This window comes from Parasteatoda tepidariorum, chromosome 9, assembly GCF_982258835.1.
Source record: "Parasteatoda tepidariorum strain Cologne lab strain chromosome 9, Ptep-v5.0, whole genome shotgun sequence".
Taxonomy (NCBI): Eukaryota; Metazoa; Arthropoda; class Arachnida; order Araneae; family Theridiidae; genus Parasteatoda; species Parasteatoda tepidariorum.
Window position 1 is genome coordinate 54,815,278 of NC_141763.1, and position 16,434 is coordinate 54,831,711.

The 16,434-nt window shown below is 27.3% G+C and overlaps 1 protein-coding gene across 7 annotated transcripts in view; it reads left to right on the forward strand.

Annotated features, from left to right (window-relative positions):
* Nurf-38 (Inorganic pyrophosphatase Nurf-38) overlaps positions 1 to 16,434 on the forward strand; it is a 54,010-nt gene that overhangs the window by 36,512 nt on the left and 1,064 nt on the right. For 6 of the 7 annotated variants that reach the window (XM_071186723.2, XM_087151850.1, XM_071186722.2 and 3 more), the window contains 10 exons: positions 2,556 to 2,658; positions 5,196 to 5,311; positions 6,486 to 6,605; positions 9,305 to 9,391; positions 10,616 to 10,679; positions 10,791 to 10,853; positions 11,712 to 11,752; positions 13,350 to 13,436; positions 15,122 to 15,207; positions 15,908 to 16,017. In XM_071186723.2, the coding sequence (XP_071042824.1) occupies positions 2,556 to 2,658; positions 5,196 to 5,311; positions 6,486 to 6,605; positions 9,305 to 9,391; positions 10,616 to 10,679; positions 10,791 to 10,853; positions 11,712 to 11,752; positions 13,350 to 13,436; positions 15,122 to 15,207; positions 15,908 to 16,017 (877 nt within the window). Of the gene's footprint in view, positions 1 to 2,411; positions 2,659 to 5,195; positions 5,312 to 6,485; positions 6,606 to 9,304; positions 9,392 to 10,615; positions 10,680 to 10,790; positions 10,854 to 11,711; positions 11,753 to 13,349; positions 13,437 to 15,121; positions 15,208 to 15,907; positions 16,018 to 16,434 lie in introns of those variants that run through there. The other variant, XM_016067834.4, reaches the window with a different exon arrangement.

Below are 16,434 nucleotides of genomic sequence, written 5' to 3' on the forward strand. Positions count from 1 at the left end.
TTAAATTTTTTTAATAAATTAAAAGTTGTAATATGTAGAAAAAATTGAAACAAAACCGAAGCATTTTTCTTGGGGGGGATTTCTATTTCAATTTGAAAAATAGTTATCAAATTGGGAAAAAAAGTAATTTCTTTTTCTGAAATTCTCAATTCTGTTTTACTTTATTATAGCGAATGTCAAATTTTCGGAAGGGGAGGCTAAAGTTTTCGATTTGGAAAATAGCTTTAAAGTCGAAAATAAGAGTTAAATATAAATTTCACTCGACTCTATTCTTGCGAATGTGTGAAATTCAGAAGGGCTGAAGTAACATATATTCTTCACCTCCTCACTTTAAGAAGAAAATAAAATTTTCTTTTTGAAAAATAGCTTCAAAGTTTTTTTTTTTTTTTTGAAAAAAAAAACAATTTTACTGGACTTTATTATTTCAAATGTCTAAATTTCTGAAGATACAAAAATTTTTTTAGCCCCCCTTACTTTATATCAGAAGAAATTAAAGTTTTCTATCCCCTTACTATAATTTAAGAGGAAAATGAAGTTTTTTATTTGGAAAATATCGTCGAAGTTATGAAACAAAAAAATTTTTTTCTTCTAAAATTTTCAACTTTACTTGATTTTATTCTATTAATATCTAAATTTCAGAAAATGAGAAGCAAATTTTTCACCCCCTTACTTTTATTTCAGAAGAAAATAAAGCTTTCTATTTGGAAAATAGATTCAAAGATGACATTTTTTTTTAGTTACCAATTTTTATTATTTTTTAACACTTTGAAATTTCAGAAGGGGCGAAAAACTATGTTCGCCCCCTCATTACTATTTCGGTAGAAAATAGAGTAAAAGTTGGAAATAAAATACTTTTTCTACTTTTACTTTACTTTTTCAAAAGTCAAAAAACATATTAATCGCCCATAACACAGAATAACTTGATGTATATCTTCAAAGCTGAAAAAGAATAGCCTTTTTTTCCCTCGAAAATTACCTATTTTACTAGACTTCGTCTTGGCGAATAACTAAATATCAGAAGAGGCAAGGCACATAAATGTTAGAGGAATATAAAGTTTTCTATTTCAAAAATAACTTCAAAATTGAAAAAAATCCTTTTTTTTAAATTACTGATTTTACTTGACTTTATTTTTGTGAGTGTCTAAATTTCAGGAGGGGTGAAACGCATCGTTTGCCCCATCATCTAAATTTTAGAGGGGCCCTCTGCCACTGGGTCTGACGCAATCAACTACATGCAGCTGTGGCCTTTCCCCTTCTCTGCAAAGCATGTTTGTTCTTTTAAGAAAGGGAAATAAATTGTGAAAAGGTGTTTTACCGTTTTTTACCCTTCCCTTTATGTTATAGTAGGTACGCAATTACAAAAAAGAAAATTTTCATCAACACTATCTTAACACAATTTCTTTCCTACATATATATAATTAGAGTGCTTTGTTTTGAAAAAAAAAAAAAAACATGATGTGGTCTCTTCATATGAGGCCCCCTTGACCGTCGGGGCCCCGGGGCGGTGCCCCGGCGTAGTTACGGCCCTGACTTTTTGTTGAATTGAGACGTTCACTGTGTGAGCCCGTTTACCCGAAGGCCTCAAAATACACTGGATACAGTAACCCAGAGATATAGGCGATAAAGAGTCTGCAGAGGTAGCGAGAACACTCTCACAGTATAGAAACATTCGCGCATAAATAAGAACTTGATTAGAGAATCTTTCGTAGCTTAATGTATTTCACAAATTTCCATTTGTATGCAAGTGCAGTGGTGGCCTAGTGGTTAAAGAATCAGGGTTCTAATCTTTCCTTGCAAAGAAAATAGGGAGCATTTACAACCAATGCAGCTGCAGAAGGTTTTATCTTTATCGAGAGAATAAGGTAGATCTATACACAACTCGAATAGAATGGAGCCTCTTAACTGCTTCGGTATGTTTGCCTCATATTCATAAGTAAATTTTTCTCTGAAGGAAGGAAAAAGGTTTAATAGATTTCTATTACCTAACGAGCTCTACATGTTTCCGTAATCTCTATGAAGCTCTGTATGCTTCGTGTATGTTTAAAAAAGGAAAAATCATCAACTATCACCTGTATTAACCCACCTGCATTTACGTTTTGGCTTTAAGCTCGGTTAACTCTCGGTTCTTGATTTAGCTATATCACAAAATAAAATTTGACAAGTTGTCCTTTGCTGAGTTTTTTTCAGGAAAACATATTCCTTTAATCAGGCTCTCATATTTTCCCGACGGTGATACGAGTTGCGGCAAATGCATTTGGTAAGAATGCTGCCTTAGTTCAAGTTTAAAGTGTGCAAAACAAATAAGTAACTGTGACTGTGCTTTCTACCGGCATAATAATTTATTAATTTTTCCGTTCACTAGATGGCGCTATTCTTGTTTGTTTTCCCGTCTGATCTATTTGCTTCACGTTCTATTTAAATTTAAATCTAGTTTGATGAACGACTAAATTTCTTTTTATCACGTAACTTTCATGCTATTTTTTCGACACGCGTCAAAACTTGCTCGGTCATTTGTTCATTCCAAAACATTGTGTACTCAATTTCAACATTTTCAGAATTTACAGAGGAACCTTCTGAAATTAGCTTCTTCTCGTAACATGTCTTTCAGCATTGTAGAAAGGGGATCACCTAACACTTTGAGCTATCGTATATTTTACAGTAAGTTCATTATTTTTATTAACATTATTTCTCGATTCCAAGAAGGAGGAAGACGAGTTCTTGTTAATTTCTGTTGTTACTATTTTTCGATTTGATATTGACGAGAATCGAAGGAAATTTACTCTAAGTGACTTAAATTATATAATTTACAAAAATCTAGTCAATCGTAAAAAATATAATACTAGATAAGAGATAGCTCTTCTCTGTAGAGATAGCTTTCATAATCTTTTAAGTGGTTTGATGAATTAAATTATCTTCAAGTAAAATTTGGGGTTGAGGCAGATTTTATTTTAATTTATGAATTTTTCAAGTTAAAAAATATTTAATTACTTTTTTGACAGTTTCCAGTAAATAAATATATTTTTTGAAATTTATTATGATATTTTAAGAATTGTGTTAATAGTTTAATTTGTATTAAATGTAGTTTAGTAATAGTAAAGGTTTAAAAAAAGTTATTTAATAAGTGTTAGAGCTGACTTATATACTGTTTTGACTTATTTAATAAAGATCTTGCCAATGAAATGTTTACAATTACCAGCTTAATGAAAGAGGGGAAAATGTTTTGTAGGAATAAAATGTATTTAAATTAATTGTGAGGTAAATGAGTCTTGGCTTTTTTTAAACAAAATAAGCATTCTATTTAATAAAGTACTATGCAGTGTAATTTATATTTTACTTTTTTAAGCTAAGGATTAAATGTCTAAACCTTATGTCTAGTTTATGCATTGTAATGTACTTATATTTTACAAGTTTTTATCCAGTAGAGGCAAAGGTTAAAGGTAAATTTTTTTAATTGATTTTCATCCTTAACTCATTGAAGTTTCAGGAATCAAGTGCTGATTGCAATGCTTATTTTCGTTCGTCCTTACTATAACAGTCATCTAGATTTTATAAATTTAATAAGTTTTTTTTTTCTAAATTCTCATATTTTTATTTACATTTATTTACTAGTCTTTTAAAAATAAAATTCACATTTTACTGCTTTTTATACAAGTCTTATGGGATAACCTAATATTTTCCCCTCAAAAAATGTATTAAAATTTTAGTTATTTTTTTTTATTATTATTTTGGTACATTTTAATTAGTTGGGCCCAGGAAAATTCAACTTTTTTTATTTTCTTTTACTTTTTTTAACTGCCAAGGCACCAAATGGATTTATAACTTGCTTTTTTTAAAAAAAAAATAATAATAAATAAAATAAATATGTAGAGGTTTGGTGAGGTGGTGACTGCAAGTTATAGTACCTTTTGAATTTGTCTTCTGTGATGTTTTATCCAGACTTTGGCAGTCCACAACCCGAACTTGCCAAGACTAGGCAATAATTCTTCAACAGTTCGTGATATGGAAGTCTCATTTGTTAAGGCCTAAATGTTTTTGGGCCTCTCTGCTAGTGCACAGCTAACCATAAAGTAGCATTATTTTAAAACTAGTAAGTTTTAAGTTGTTTTTATTTTCTACAAAAATTGAAATTAAGCCTGTGTTTATTTTAACTTTTAATCAATTCATCTCTATTATCTCATTAAAAAAATGTTTTGATAGATGTAAGTAGAGTAGTCAGTTTTTAAAATCCTATTTGTAAAAAAAAAATTTTAAGCTTCACACACCTGAGCTTATTATCAAAAATCTGTTGTTTTTTCCCCCCAGTAGTTTAAATTTCTATTTAAATCCGTAATGAGATTGCAGAATTTGCTTCTAACATTAAATATATATAGTGATTATTTATAACTTCTTTTGTTATAATGTAAACATTTATTGAGAGGTTTTAGATTTGTTTAGATTGGATTTAACAAGATTTGTTTAGATCTTTAACTAGCATATTTATCAAGATTGGATCAAGTTTTATACTTGAATTTATAACCTTATCTAAGTGTAAAATGCTCTTTAAATTTATAAGTTGTTTCTTTGTTAAAATTTGTTAGCGTTTTGAAAACTAGTTTGAAAGGTAGAGAAGAACAAATAGCATACAAAGGTTTAAGGAAGTGTCAGTTCCCTTTTACCCCCCATGGTGTTAGATGACTGGTTTTAGGGCTAAATATTTCATTGGCCTCCACCTTATCAGAGGGGTTACAATAATGAAAGGTCCCATCTGTCTCAGTTCCTCCTGTTCCAGTTCTTTACAAAAAGCAGGGATTTGTCTAAAATTCCTACTTTAAATTTTCCATATTTTTATAATAGGAAGTAACAAATAAGCGAGCAATATGTTGTCAATTGCGCACTAATTTTGTAGATTTACAATAGAATCTGTGCAAATTGAGTGTATTAGAAAGTGATGTTTCAAATGTGTGATTCAAAGTTTTTGACAATTTTTTATTTTTCAAAAAAAAAAAAAAAAAAAAATCATTGTGTTCAGAAGCAATTTTTAAAAAAATAGACCCAACTGTTATAAACTCATAACAATTATGAATAATGTAATTAGTAATAAGTGTTATTCCCTATTACAAATATGCTTTCTAAAAAAATTATAAAATTTTTAATTATAAAAAGTTTTTTTTTATCCTATCAGTTGGAGTCAATTTATATAATTTATATCTTTACAGCTGATGAAAATGGACCTATATCACCATTCCATGACATACCATTGTTTGCTGATAAAGAAAATAAAATTTACAATATGGTTGTTGAAATTCCACGATGGACAAATGCAAAAATGGAGGTAAAGTAATTTGTGTCTATTTATGATAAAAAATTTTTTGAAGGATAATTTTTAAAAAGCTAGTTTAGATTTTTATTTAATCTGAAATGTAACTCAAGTTTATGTATGTGTTTACACTTGAAGTATAAAGTTATTAGCCTTTTATAGACTGATTCTCATTTTAACTTTTAATATTTTTTTTTAAAAGAGCCCTTCGACGATTTTTTCAACCTAAATTATTACTTGTTATCAATCCTCATTATCATAAACAAGTCTATTTAGTTTTAGTAATACAAGTTATCAACAGTGTTACATATTTGTTTTATTAGTTTTTAATATCAAATTTAGTTATGAAATTTATTAGCAAAAGTTATTAAAATAAATTTATTTTATGACAATGTGTGTATAAAATAAGACCATAGGTACTCTCTTAACCTTTGAATAAAACATAAATGTAAAAAAAAGTTTCTCTTAAATACATTCCTCTGTACTTAGAGATATATATTTTGCTTTGTGATTCACATAAAATAAAATTTTAAAAATGTTTTTCAAGACTCTCTTTATTTTGTATGTTTAAATAGACTTTATATTTATTAAATCTTTTACACATTGTAATGAAATTCCTAATTGAAATTTTTTTGCATCTATGTAAACCATTTACACGATTCTACCTCTTGTTTCTTATGTGGCAGACCAGTGTTCCTGACCTAATATTTTGATGACCTATTGTTTAGGAATAATATGTGCTGACTGCTTGGTTTATTAATACACTTATAATATAATTAGGATGTGCTAAAATCTTTAGAATGAACTTTAAAGAGAACTTGGAAATGGGGAAAATCAAGTTTTAAGTTCATTCTTAGGAATTTTGACTTTAGTGGAAATTGTTATTTAATTAGGGACCTATTCTTGAAAAATGACAATCACTAGTAACTAGTACAATTGAACTGATTCAGGATTTGCTCGTTAAATCATTGAACATATTAAAATATGTTCAATGATTTAACGAGCAAATTGCTTTCAAGCTTTAATTATCAGTATAAACAAGTTTGACTGCATATATTAAATTATGATTAATAAAATATCACATTTTAAGACTAGATTTGTTAATATCCATGCATTATAATAGTATTTTAATAATTTTATCTGTAGCAATTAGAAATTTGACCAAAGAATAAATTGTTTTATGTTTCAGATAGCTACAAAAGATGCATTGAATCCCATAAAGCAAGATGTTAAAAAGGGGGCTCTTCGATACGTTCACAATTGTTTTCCTCATCATGGTTATATTTGGAACTATGGAGCTTTACCTCAGGTACTAGGATATACTACTGAATTATATACTTGAAATATTCTTTTGATACATTAGTTTTTTTCTTATTTACTAAATTCTTCTCAAAATTCAAATGAAAAATAGAGCACAATGAGTTAATATTAGATATGTTATTTGAATTGTTCACCTCTTTATCAGTATGATCAGCTACCACATCATTATTGCATCTATTAAAATTTTCAAGAGACTACTGGAATTAGTAAATTTCTCTTGGTTTTCTAATTTTATTAGAAATTACAATTACTTAAAAATTACTTTTTTAATTTAAAAAAATTTGTCAAGAGGAAAAGAAATTCCAAATCAAAAAGTATTTTGACTTCAATTATTAATTACTGGAGAATTTGAAGAAGTCATACGGCTAATTAATCAGCTTAGCTTCTAATAGAACACATAGCACTAATAGAACACTTTTTTGATTGCTATTTCAATTTTAAATATGTGAGTTACTTATACAGGGTGGCCACCTGGTAAACCTTGAATTATCAGGGAATTTTTTTTATACTGGAAAAATCAGGGAATTTTAAAGAAAAGCTGCAAATTTTTTTAATTTCACTAATTTAAATTATTTCATCCATTTTACCCACTTTTTTTAAACGGAAATGTATCTCCAAGCAGTTGAACTATCATCAACTTAGCAATACTTTGCTTGCATCAAAATTTGCTCCATTACAGCTCTGTTTAACTAGAATGCCACATAAAATTCTCCCACTGTTGCTAAACGAATGTGGAAACCTTTGACCGCTATGGGCTGTGCAATTTAGGAAGGATTGTGGTGGAGGTTGAAGAAGGGATTAGGATACTAGCTTCTGTTTTTAAATTCTGTCCTTGGGCTGAACCCATTTATGGCTTAAGTTTGTTCCAATGCTTTCGTGGTAATTTTTTTCCATTTTGACAAAATGTTTTTGTATTTTTAACTTGATAAAATTCTCCAAAAATTAGTTGGTTATAATAATAATAGATTTTATATTGCACTCTTTTTCTGAAAGCTTTTGTATTCCCATTAAAAGAAATCTGTGAATTATTTTTTCTCAGCAAACCAACCAATCAAAAATTTTTTTTTTTTACAATCGCTAACAGCAATGTTTGTCGACAAATTGTTACAATTGTTGCATTAATGCTAATTTTTTCTATTTCATTTTATCCTTTTATAACATATTTTAATTTTAAAAATAGTTTTTTTTTATTTTAAGAATTAACTATGTACTAATATTTAATTTTACTCTTTTGTTGGTCAATATATGATTTTTGATTCAAAATTTTGTACCAAAACATTAAAAAATGAATAAAAAATCTTGCCAAATTGTCAAAATAAATTATTTTTTTCAAGATGTGTTAAAAAAATAACATTTTGAATTATATATTTTATAATATAGACACTTTTCTTGTACCCACATCCTACACTTTATTAGAATAAAGAAACTAAAACTTGGAAATTTTAAGATTTTTATCTGGAAAAATCAGGGAAATTTGAAATCTGATTTGAGTGGTCACCCTGTTATAGCAACAAACTACATTTCTGCTATTGTGGATTGTCATTATAACAGACCGTTACAATAATTATCAGAATTTGTTTAACAACCATATTTAATTATGAAAACACTGAGTCATGAGTTAATAAGTTTATATTATTTATCATGGCTCGTAGCATTTTTAAAAAGTGCTTAAAGGTGCTTGCTTTTGATTTTTAAAAACCCTTAAAGTTGTTTTTTTCCTTGGCTGTTTTTAAAAAGTGCTTAATTCTCTTGTTTCAAAAATGATACTTATTTTCTTTACCATGTCTATTTTCGCCATATATTATGCAAACCGTGCTTTTCACATTGTTCTACTCAACATCTTCGCAATTCATTCAATCAAAATCTTTTTCGTCATCTCTTTGGTCTATTGTGTGTGAAAGCGCCAATCATTTTACATGTTTGATGAAATACTTGCAGGTCTGCATGTGCATCTACTGAGCTGAGTTCAGTAAGATACTTGCACTCTCATCTGCAACTCTACTGCATTTTGCAATCTATTCTCAATTTTAATCTCCATTTTCCACCGTCTGATATCGAATCGAAAAGCCTCTTCATCTTTTAATAATGGGTAATATAACCAAGAAAAGAGTTCTTTGTCAGAAACTGGTTATTTTATCATGATCATCTAAAGTCTTTGAAAATTATTTTGCATTTTGTTAGTATATAGTGCTTAAAAAATATTTTTTGAATGCTTAAGAAGTACTTAAAAGGTGCTTATTTTTTGTGGAAACATTTGGCTATGCACCATGTCTATGTATTCCATAGATTATAACTTTTTATTAGAATTGTTAACATTTTGTTAACTAAAGAATAAAATAATTGTATGCATTTTATTAATCAAAATATGAATTTAAGAATATAATAAGAAACATTGGATTTAAGTCTCTTTAATGTCATTTATTATCTAACAGAAATTATTGCAATAAAGTGGACTGATATAGATTTTAGTGTGCTTTATTTTTGTATTTCATTTTACCTTATTATTATTACAAACAATTACTTTAATTCTACATATATGGTATGCTTTTTTACACTCAAGTTTTCATCATTTTCGTGAAATTTAGCTTATTTTCTAAAGATATATATATTTTTTTAGAACTATATTTTTCTTATAAATCATTTTGTGATTTATATGTTTATAAAAAAAAAATTTCTCTTGCCATTTAGACCTGGGAAGATCCAAATCATATAGATGAATCAACTAACTGTAAAGGTGATAATGATCCTGTTGATGTCTGTGAAATTGGTTCCAGGGTAAAGAAAACTTTGGTGTCTTTTGTTTTTTTTATTCTTTCTGAAAGTATTTGTGTTATAATTAATACCATGTTGAAAAAATTATACATGTGTGAAATTTTACATACTTGCCATTTTTACATTGTCATGAAAAGTGAAATATTTGTCTGTGTTTTTGAAGCAGGATTCTTTTTTTTATTTTATGCTAATTTAAAGGTTTATATTTTTTATGTTGTTATATACCTAACCAAACACTAGTTATAATTCAGCTTTCTGTTAAACTACAGCTGCTGGTATTAACCTTGAAACTAAAATTATATGTTGAAATTATTTTACCGGAGAAACTAAGTTTCCATGACAGGTTATTATTAATATTGGTTACTTAAGTGAATGAAAATGTCATATGATGCTACATTAAAAAATAAATTTTATAATAATGGTTAACACTTAATTTAAAAATGATTTATGCTTTGTAGTAGAGCTGTAATAAAGGAGTAAGACCAGATACAAATGTCTCAGACCTCAGGAGGTTATTTGAAAAATTAAGCTAAACTGATAATACATTTCCCCCCCTTGATTATTTGTCTTTTATAATTTTTTTCCTCTGCAGTAGAAAATTCATTCCTGAAAACAGAAAGTGTGTTTTGATAACAGTACAATAATGCTTGTGTTTGCAATAATTTCCTCCTTTACTGGTAAAAGCTTTCCAAATAACTCTTAGTAGTTATTTTCATCGTGGTCTTTTATTAAATCAATAGTTTTATTATTTTTGCACTTTTACTATTAGCTTGTGAAATTAATAGTTTAAAAATAATGCTAAAATACAATGAGATTGTTTTTCTAGTTTTATTATTATCGTTGTCTTATCACCAATAAATAATGCATTTTGATATAAAACATGCAAAAATGTACGTAATGCTTTCACAATTTTTTATTAAAGCCAGAATGTTTTTATGCATATTTTGTATTCATGTGTGCTGTGTAATTCTTTTTTTTGAAGGGAAAAGTTTTGTTCATAAAATGTTTTTTTAAAGGGAAGAGGGGGAAGGTAACAAGATGTATGCATTCAATATTTTTTTAGCTCACTCTTGTTCTTACACCTGTACTGTCCACACTACAAGATTTGAAGCAATGCCGATACACGTGAAAAACAATTATTTTAATCAAACTAGGAATGGAATCATTTTTAAATTATGAATGAACTGATTTTTTTCCCTTGATACTTCAGCAAATTTATTTTTCTAGGTAGCTAAACGGGGAGAAGTATTACAAGTAAAAGTGGTTGGGGTTATGGCTCTTATTGATGAAGGTAAAATTTTGAATATTACAATGAAATCTATACAATTGATATATTTGTATAGAAGTATTAAAATGTGTATAAAAGTTCTGAGAGATATATATAATTTTTATTTTATTTCAGGGGAGACTGATTGGAAACTTATAGCTATTGATATTAATGATCCTGTTGCTGATGAAATTAATGGTAAGCAATGTTTAAAAGTGTTCCATTATTTTGTTATTAAAAAAATCAATCATCTTTTGAAGTGTGGCAAAATTTTATATCAAGTACATTTGAAGTATATAACATTACGAAAATTTGTTTTCACTGTTAAAATTTTGGAATATTGTTTTTCCTCTTGCATATTCAAAAAAAGAATTAATTATTTTTTAGTTTTCTTTTACACGAATTTACATTTGTGTAAATAGATGTGTGTAATAAATAATCTAATAGTAATTGTGAAGTATCAAGTAAATTTGAACAAACCTCAGTTGATATTTTGTTGTCCAATAGAGTTCAAAATTTTAAGCCAAAAACGGTAACTTTTATTTGCAATTAGGTTTGATGATTGTTTGAATGATGTAAGGATTTAGTATTTTTTTTTTCTTGATTCTTTCAAAAATAAAAATAATAAAAATTTTTTTAAGTCAGATCTTAGGTATTCTATGCATCCTGTAGGATTAACTTTTTGTGTAAGCAATTACAATTATATAGGGTTCACTATTATGGGTTTAGGTTTTAAGTCTGCATAGTTTTTTATTTTTAATTATTAAAATTTCATACTACCTACACGGCTTTCCAAATAGTAAGGCGATGAGTTTCTCAAAAGCAGTGTGTAATAATGAAAAGAAATAAAATCTAATTTCATAAGAACTTATTCACAATTGAGTGCATTTTTGCTTGTTTATTAAAGTTCAATTTATTTTTGAAAGTTTATTTCAGTTATGTTGTATCTAAAAAGACATCTTCTATGTTATAATTTTTTTCTATTTTCTCCTGTGATTACATAGTTCTTTTACAGTTATAACATAAATTTCAAATACTTTTGTATTTTAATTTTAGACATTGATGATGTTGAAAAAATTTTCCCTGGATATTTGAGAGTAAGATCACTTTTTTCTTAAAAAAAATCTTTACAACATATAGCGTGAAAATTAAATTTTTAATTGTAATTTTCATTTATTTATTTTTATATTTAGAAATTTTATTTCTTAAATTTTTCGATTATGATGAGTAATCTTTAAATCAATTTCTAGTTTCGTCTGCAGAATAAATACGTATAAATAATTATGAAAATACTCTGCATTTAATCATTTCTTGAAATGCATATCCTTGCTATTCTAAATTTATCTGAAATTTGCTTTTTTTTTGTAAAAAATTGTTTTAAGCATGTTTATTTATTTTTGTTGTGATTTTTACTTTTCTTGTCAGATGAGCTTTGTTTTCTGCACTTAACCAGCTTTATATTGAACCTACTTTAGTTAATGGCTGCACACTCTTTTTTACTTTTAGCTCCTTTAAAGTAATGAACATTTTTTATGCATATAATTTTTCTCTTACATAAGATTAAAAATATTTCATGATACATGAAGACACTATGAATTATTTCTTGAAATTTAGCATAAAAATTGGTATTAAAAATTCCTGTGTCAGTCTTTTTTTTTTTGACAGTCCTTCTGTAAGTTTATAGAATAATAGTTACTCAACTTTTGTTTTATTGATCTAATAGTTTAAAAGTTTGAGATCCATATCTAACTAAAATATCTGCCCTTACCATTTGTTAGGTAAACTATAATATTATTAATGTGTGGTCATTGTTGGCAGGAAATGGTAAGTATATGTCCCCCTTAATAATTAGAAATCTCTAATAGTCTCCTTAAAAAAAATTTTTTTTTTTGCCAATTATTATGAATTTAAATGTCTTTTAGTTAAAAATGAGAAAGTTATTGCGACTGCAATTCATATTTGCCTGCCTTAAAAAATTGGGTTCCTGTAACACTCACGACTGAGCATTTATACTCGGTGTATTTTAGTAGTTAGTAAATATATTTAGAATTAGATATTTACAGGGTTGCCACTCCACAGGAAGAGCAGTTAAAACCTGGAAAATACAGGGAATTTAAAAATCACCTAAAATAACAGGGAAAATGCAGAGAATTTTGAATTTTTCTTTACCAACTGGGAAAATTCAGGAAATTTTGTTTCTTATTTTCGTCTTTTAAAAAATGTTAACCACTCAAAGCGTAATCTATGGGATATTTAACTATGATATTTCAGTTTTACTAAACTATTTCATTTACTATAGCATTATTTAAGTATGTTCAGCCGTTTTTCCAACAATTAAAACTAATAAATATAGTTAGCGTTATATATCTCACACAAGAGCACAGTAATTGTTGTTTCCTCTTAATATATTGTGTATAATATGTGCAGGGAAAACACAGGGGTTTTTTTCCTTCCAGATTTGAGTGGCAACCCTGATTTACTTGTCTCATATAGTTTAAAATTTTTTCTAGAACTTTCTTTTTTAAGTTGTGAAAATTGTGTGATGCCACTGGGGGATTTAATTATGAATAGTATCAGTAAGGGTTCAATAAATTATCAAATTTTTAAACAGTTAATATTGTTCAATTGGAATATTTATTTTTGGAAAATGTCTCAAACTGTTCTGAGTATTTTTTTATTATTTATTTCTGATAGGCTACTCATGAATGGTTCCGCATTTATAAAATGCCAGCAGGTAACCCAGAAAACAAATTTGCATTCAATGGTGAACCTAAAAATAAAGTGAGTAAATATCTACAAATAAAACATATATTTTGAATGTGAACCAAAATCTGAGCTTAACTTATTTTTCAATGTCTGTGGTTTATAACATTTATAAGTAAATGAAATTCAGAAATCAGCATGTTTATAAAAATAGGACTAGTTTTGTACCATGAAACCAATAATATGAAATTTTGTTGCATATATTGGTGGGAAAGATTTATTCATGCATATAGAATCTATATAATTTAGCTGTTCCCAGGGTTCATTTTTTATTAGGTTTTTTAAAATTTGTTTCTGAATTCAATTATTGAACAGATACATATTATTCATCAAATGTTTTTTAACCCTTTGACGGTTAAGGAAATGAGCAGTTTTCGTTCACTTAATTTGCACAGTATTACCAGTAAATAATAATTGAAAGTGGCAGCTGTTTTTTCCCACCGTTTTTCCGAAAATGTCACCCTTCTCTGGCGATGCCGTAGATAGCTTGCCTCACGTTTGTATTTTAAAATAATTATGTATTAAATAGTAAATTATAAATGATTATAATCAATTATCTGAATAATAATAGTTAAGTATAAATATAAGACAAATATTAAAGTGAAAGGACTAAATAAATACAACTCATGTGAAACTTTATGAAGCATTTAAATATAGTAATTAAATAAAAATGTTTTTGTACTAAAAAAATTACAGTAATTACCTAAAATTCTTTAACAATCATAATTATCAAACTTTTGCTTTTGAGCCATTTTACTTTACAAACACCCTAAAAACCTGCAAAAAAAATTCCTTCTGCAAAAATTCCTAATTACATTTCACGAGTAGGATTCGTTTGCAACATAATCAATGCAGAACAAGCTCAACTCTCATCCGCGTGCATTGGGGAAACATTTCAGTCGAAATCCTGCTCCTGAGCGGAACTCGATTGAGCGCATTATGAAGCACGGTTTGATGGCGAGCCAAACTCGTTCAGAACTATCAAAGGGTTAAGGTAATTAAATTCTAAATTACATCATTTTAGGCGAACTTTTTAAATTTATCTAATCATGGAACTTAATAATTGAAATACAGTAGAAAGGGGAAAAAAAATGTCATTGTTCAGGGGTCTGCCCAGGCCAAATTTACTGCCGTTTAGCGGTACTTTCACAAATTCAATTTTAGAAAAAAAACGGCAGTTCACAAATTGCTTTTAAGATATTTTCTAAAACTATTTAATTATTTTGAAAATATTTTTTTATTTTACCATATTTTGGTGTTGATTTTTTAATATAATTCTTAAATTTCACAAAATTGGTACCTCTAAAAAAAACCCTAGACAGACCCCTGATTAGTGATGTAAAAAAAAATATTGGACTTAACTCAAATTGTTAGCAAAGCATCTTATTTAAAATAGCACGATTTTCATTTATCATATTTACTTCACTAGGGTAAAAAAAAATATTTTTATAGATAGTTATTTTGACATCAAATACAATATATAGGATAAGTACTTCCTTATTATTATCACTTACCTTGATTTAAAAAATAGTAATTTTTCTGTGCGCTAATTGCTATTTCATTTTAGTAATATTCTACTTTTTCCTCACTAATTTAACTTATTTTGTATCATAAAATTTTTTTTTTAAATAATCAACTCATTAACATCTTGAGTTGCCCATTTGCATTAAAGTGCATGTTTTAGTTCACAATATTTCTTTTAGGAATTTGCTGAAAAGGTTGTAGAGGATACTCACAAGTTTTGGCAGAAGCTCATTAGGAATGAAACTGAAGCTCATGGTCTTAATTGGTAATTTACATTTATACAGTTCAGGTATACTATACATAACTGAGCAGAGAATTGACTAAATTTGTTAATAATAAATATTATAATTTTCTTGAAGTTTTTTGTTATCACATCTGAAAAATGTTATATTAATATGCTTAATGCAGTTAAAAAGAAGACGTAAATATATCTTTAAACTTATATGCAAGTTTAAAAAACATCTTGCAATTATAACTCGTACAATTAAATTGACTTCTGTTATAGTGCAATATTTCACTTCATCTTTAAACATACATAATTGTGGCATTATTAGTGGAAGGTAATAATTATAATTGGAGACATTTCATTTTTCTCAGAACTTGCTCAAATAAAGAAAGGGAGAAAACTACAATAATATCTTGTCCCTGTACAAAATAAAAAAAAAACTGTGAATGTTTTCTATGGATTGAATACCTAAATAATGTGATTTTAGATGTTGAATGCTGAGCAAAGAAACTTCAAAATTATATTGTTTATAAATTTGATAAATTTAAATTGAGCTAGACTAAAAGTTCTAATAATTTAATCAAACTGCTTACTTTTTCTATTCATGTATATCATGCATAAATGTATCTGAGAGATAAGAAAAATGTCATGCAAAGCATTGACTAGTTCTAAAGAATTATGATGCTCAATCCAATTTTTTCCCTCTAAATTCAATTAATTACTGTAATATTTGATCTAGCTCTACAGTAACTGTTATAGATAGTCCTTACAAAATTAGTGAAGCTGATGCCTTGACTGTAATTCAACACACTGATGAATTAGGAAGTGCACAAGAAATAGATCCCAAAGGTAATTTTATTTAAATGCTTATTTACCTCGTTTTGATATTAGAAATTATTAGACTATTTACTTTAAAATATATCAAGTTGGTTTTTATTAGTGATTTTGGAATAGAACTGCCGTCACATGGCGATTCTATGTTATTTAAAAACTCAGATTAAGTAAATAAACAAGTAAAAGTAACCTCCAGCAGAGTTGATATGATTTAAATAAACTTTTTTTTTTATTAAAGTGGTAAAGATAAGTCTTAGAGTGTGATTTTTTAAAGTTTCTTTTTATTGATAATGAAGTGGAAAGGAACATAAATTATATTTGGAAATTACTAGATAATAATTTTTTAGTTGCATGTAATATACATATTTTAATCATACCCATTTACTTATTTTTCAATACAGATGCTTATTAAACATGTAGTTAGTGTACAGT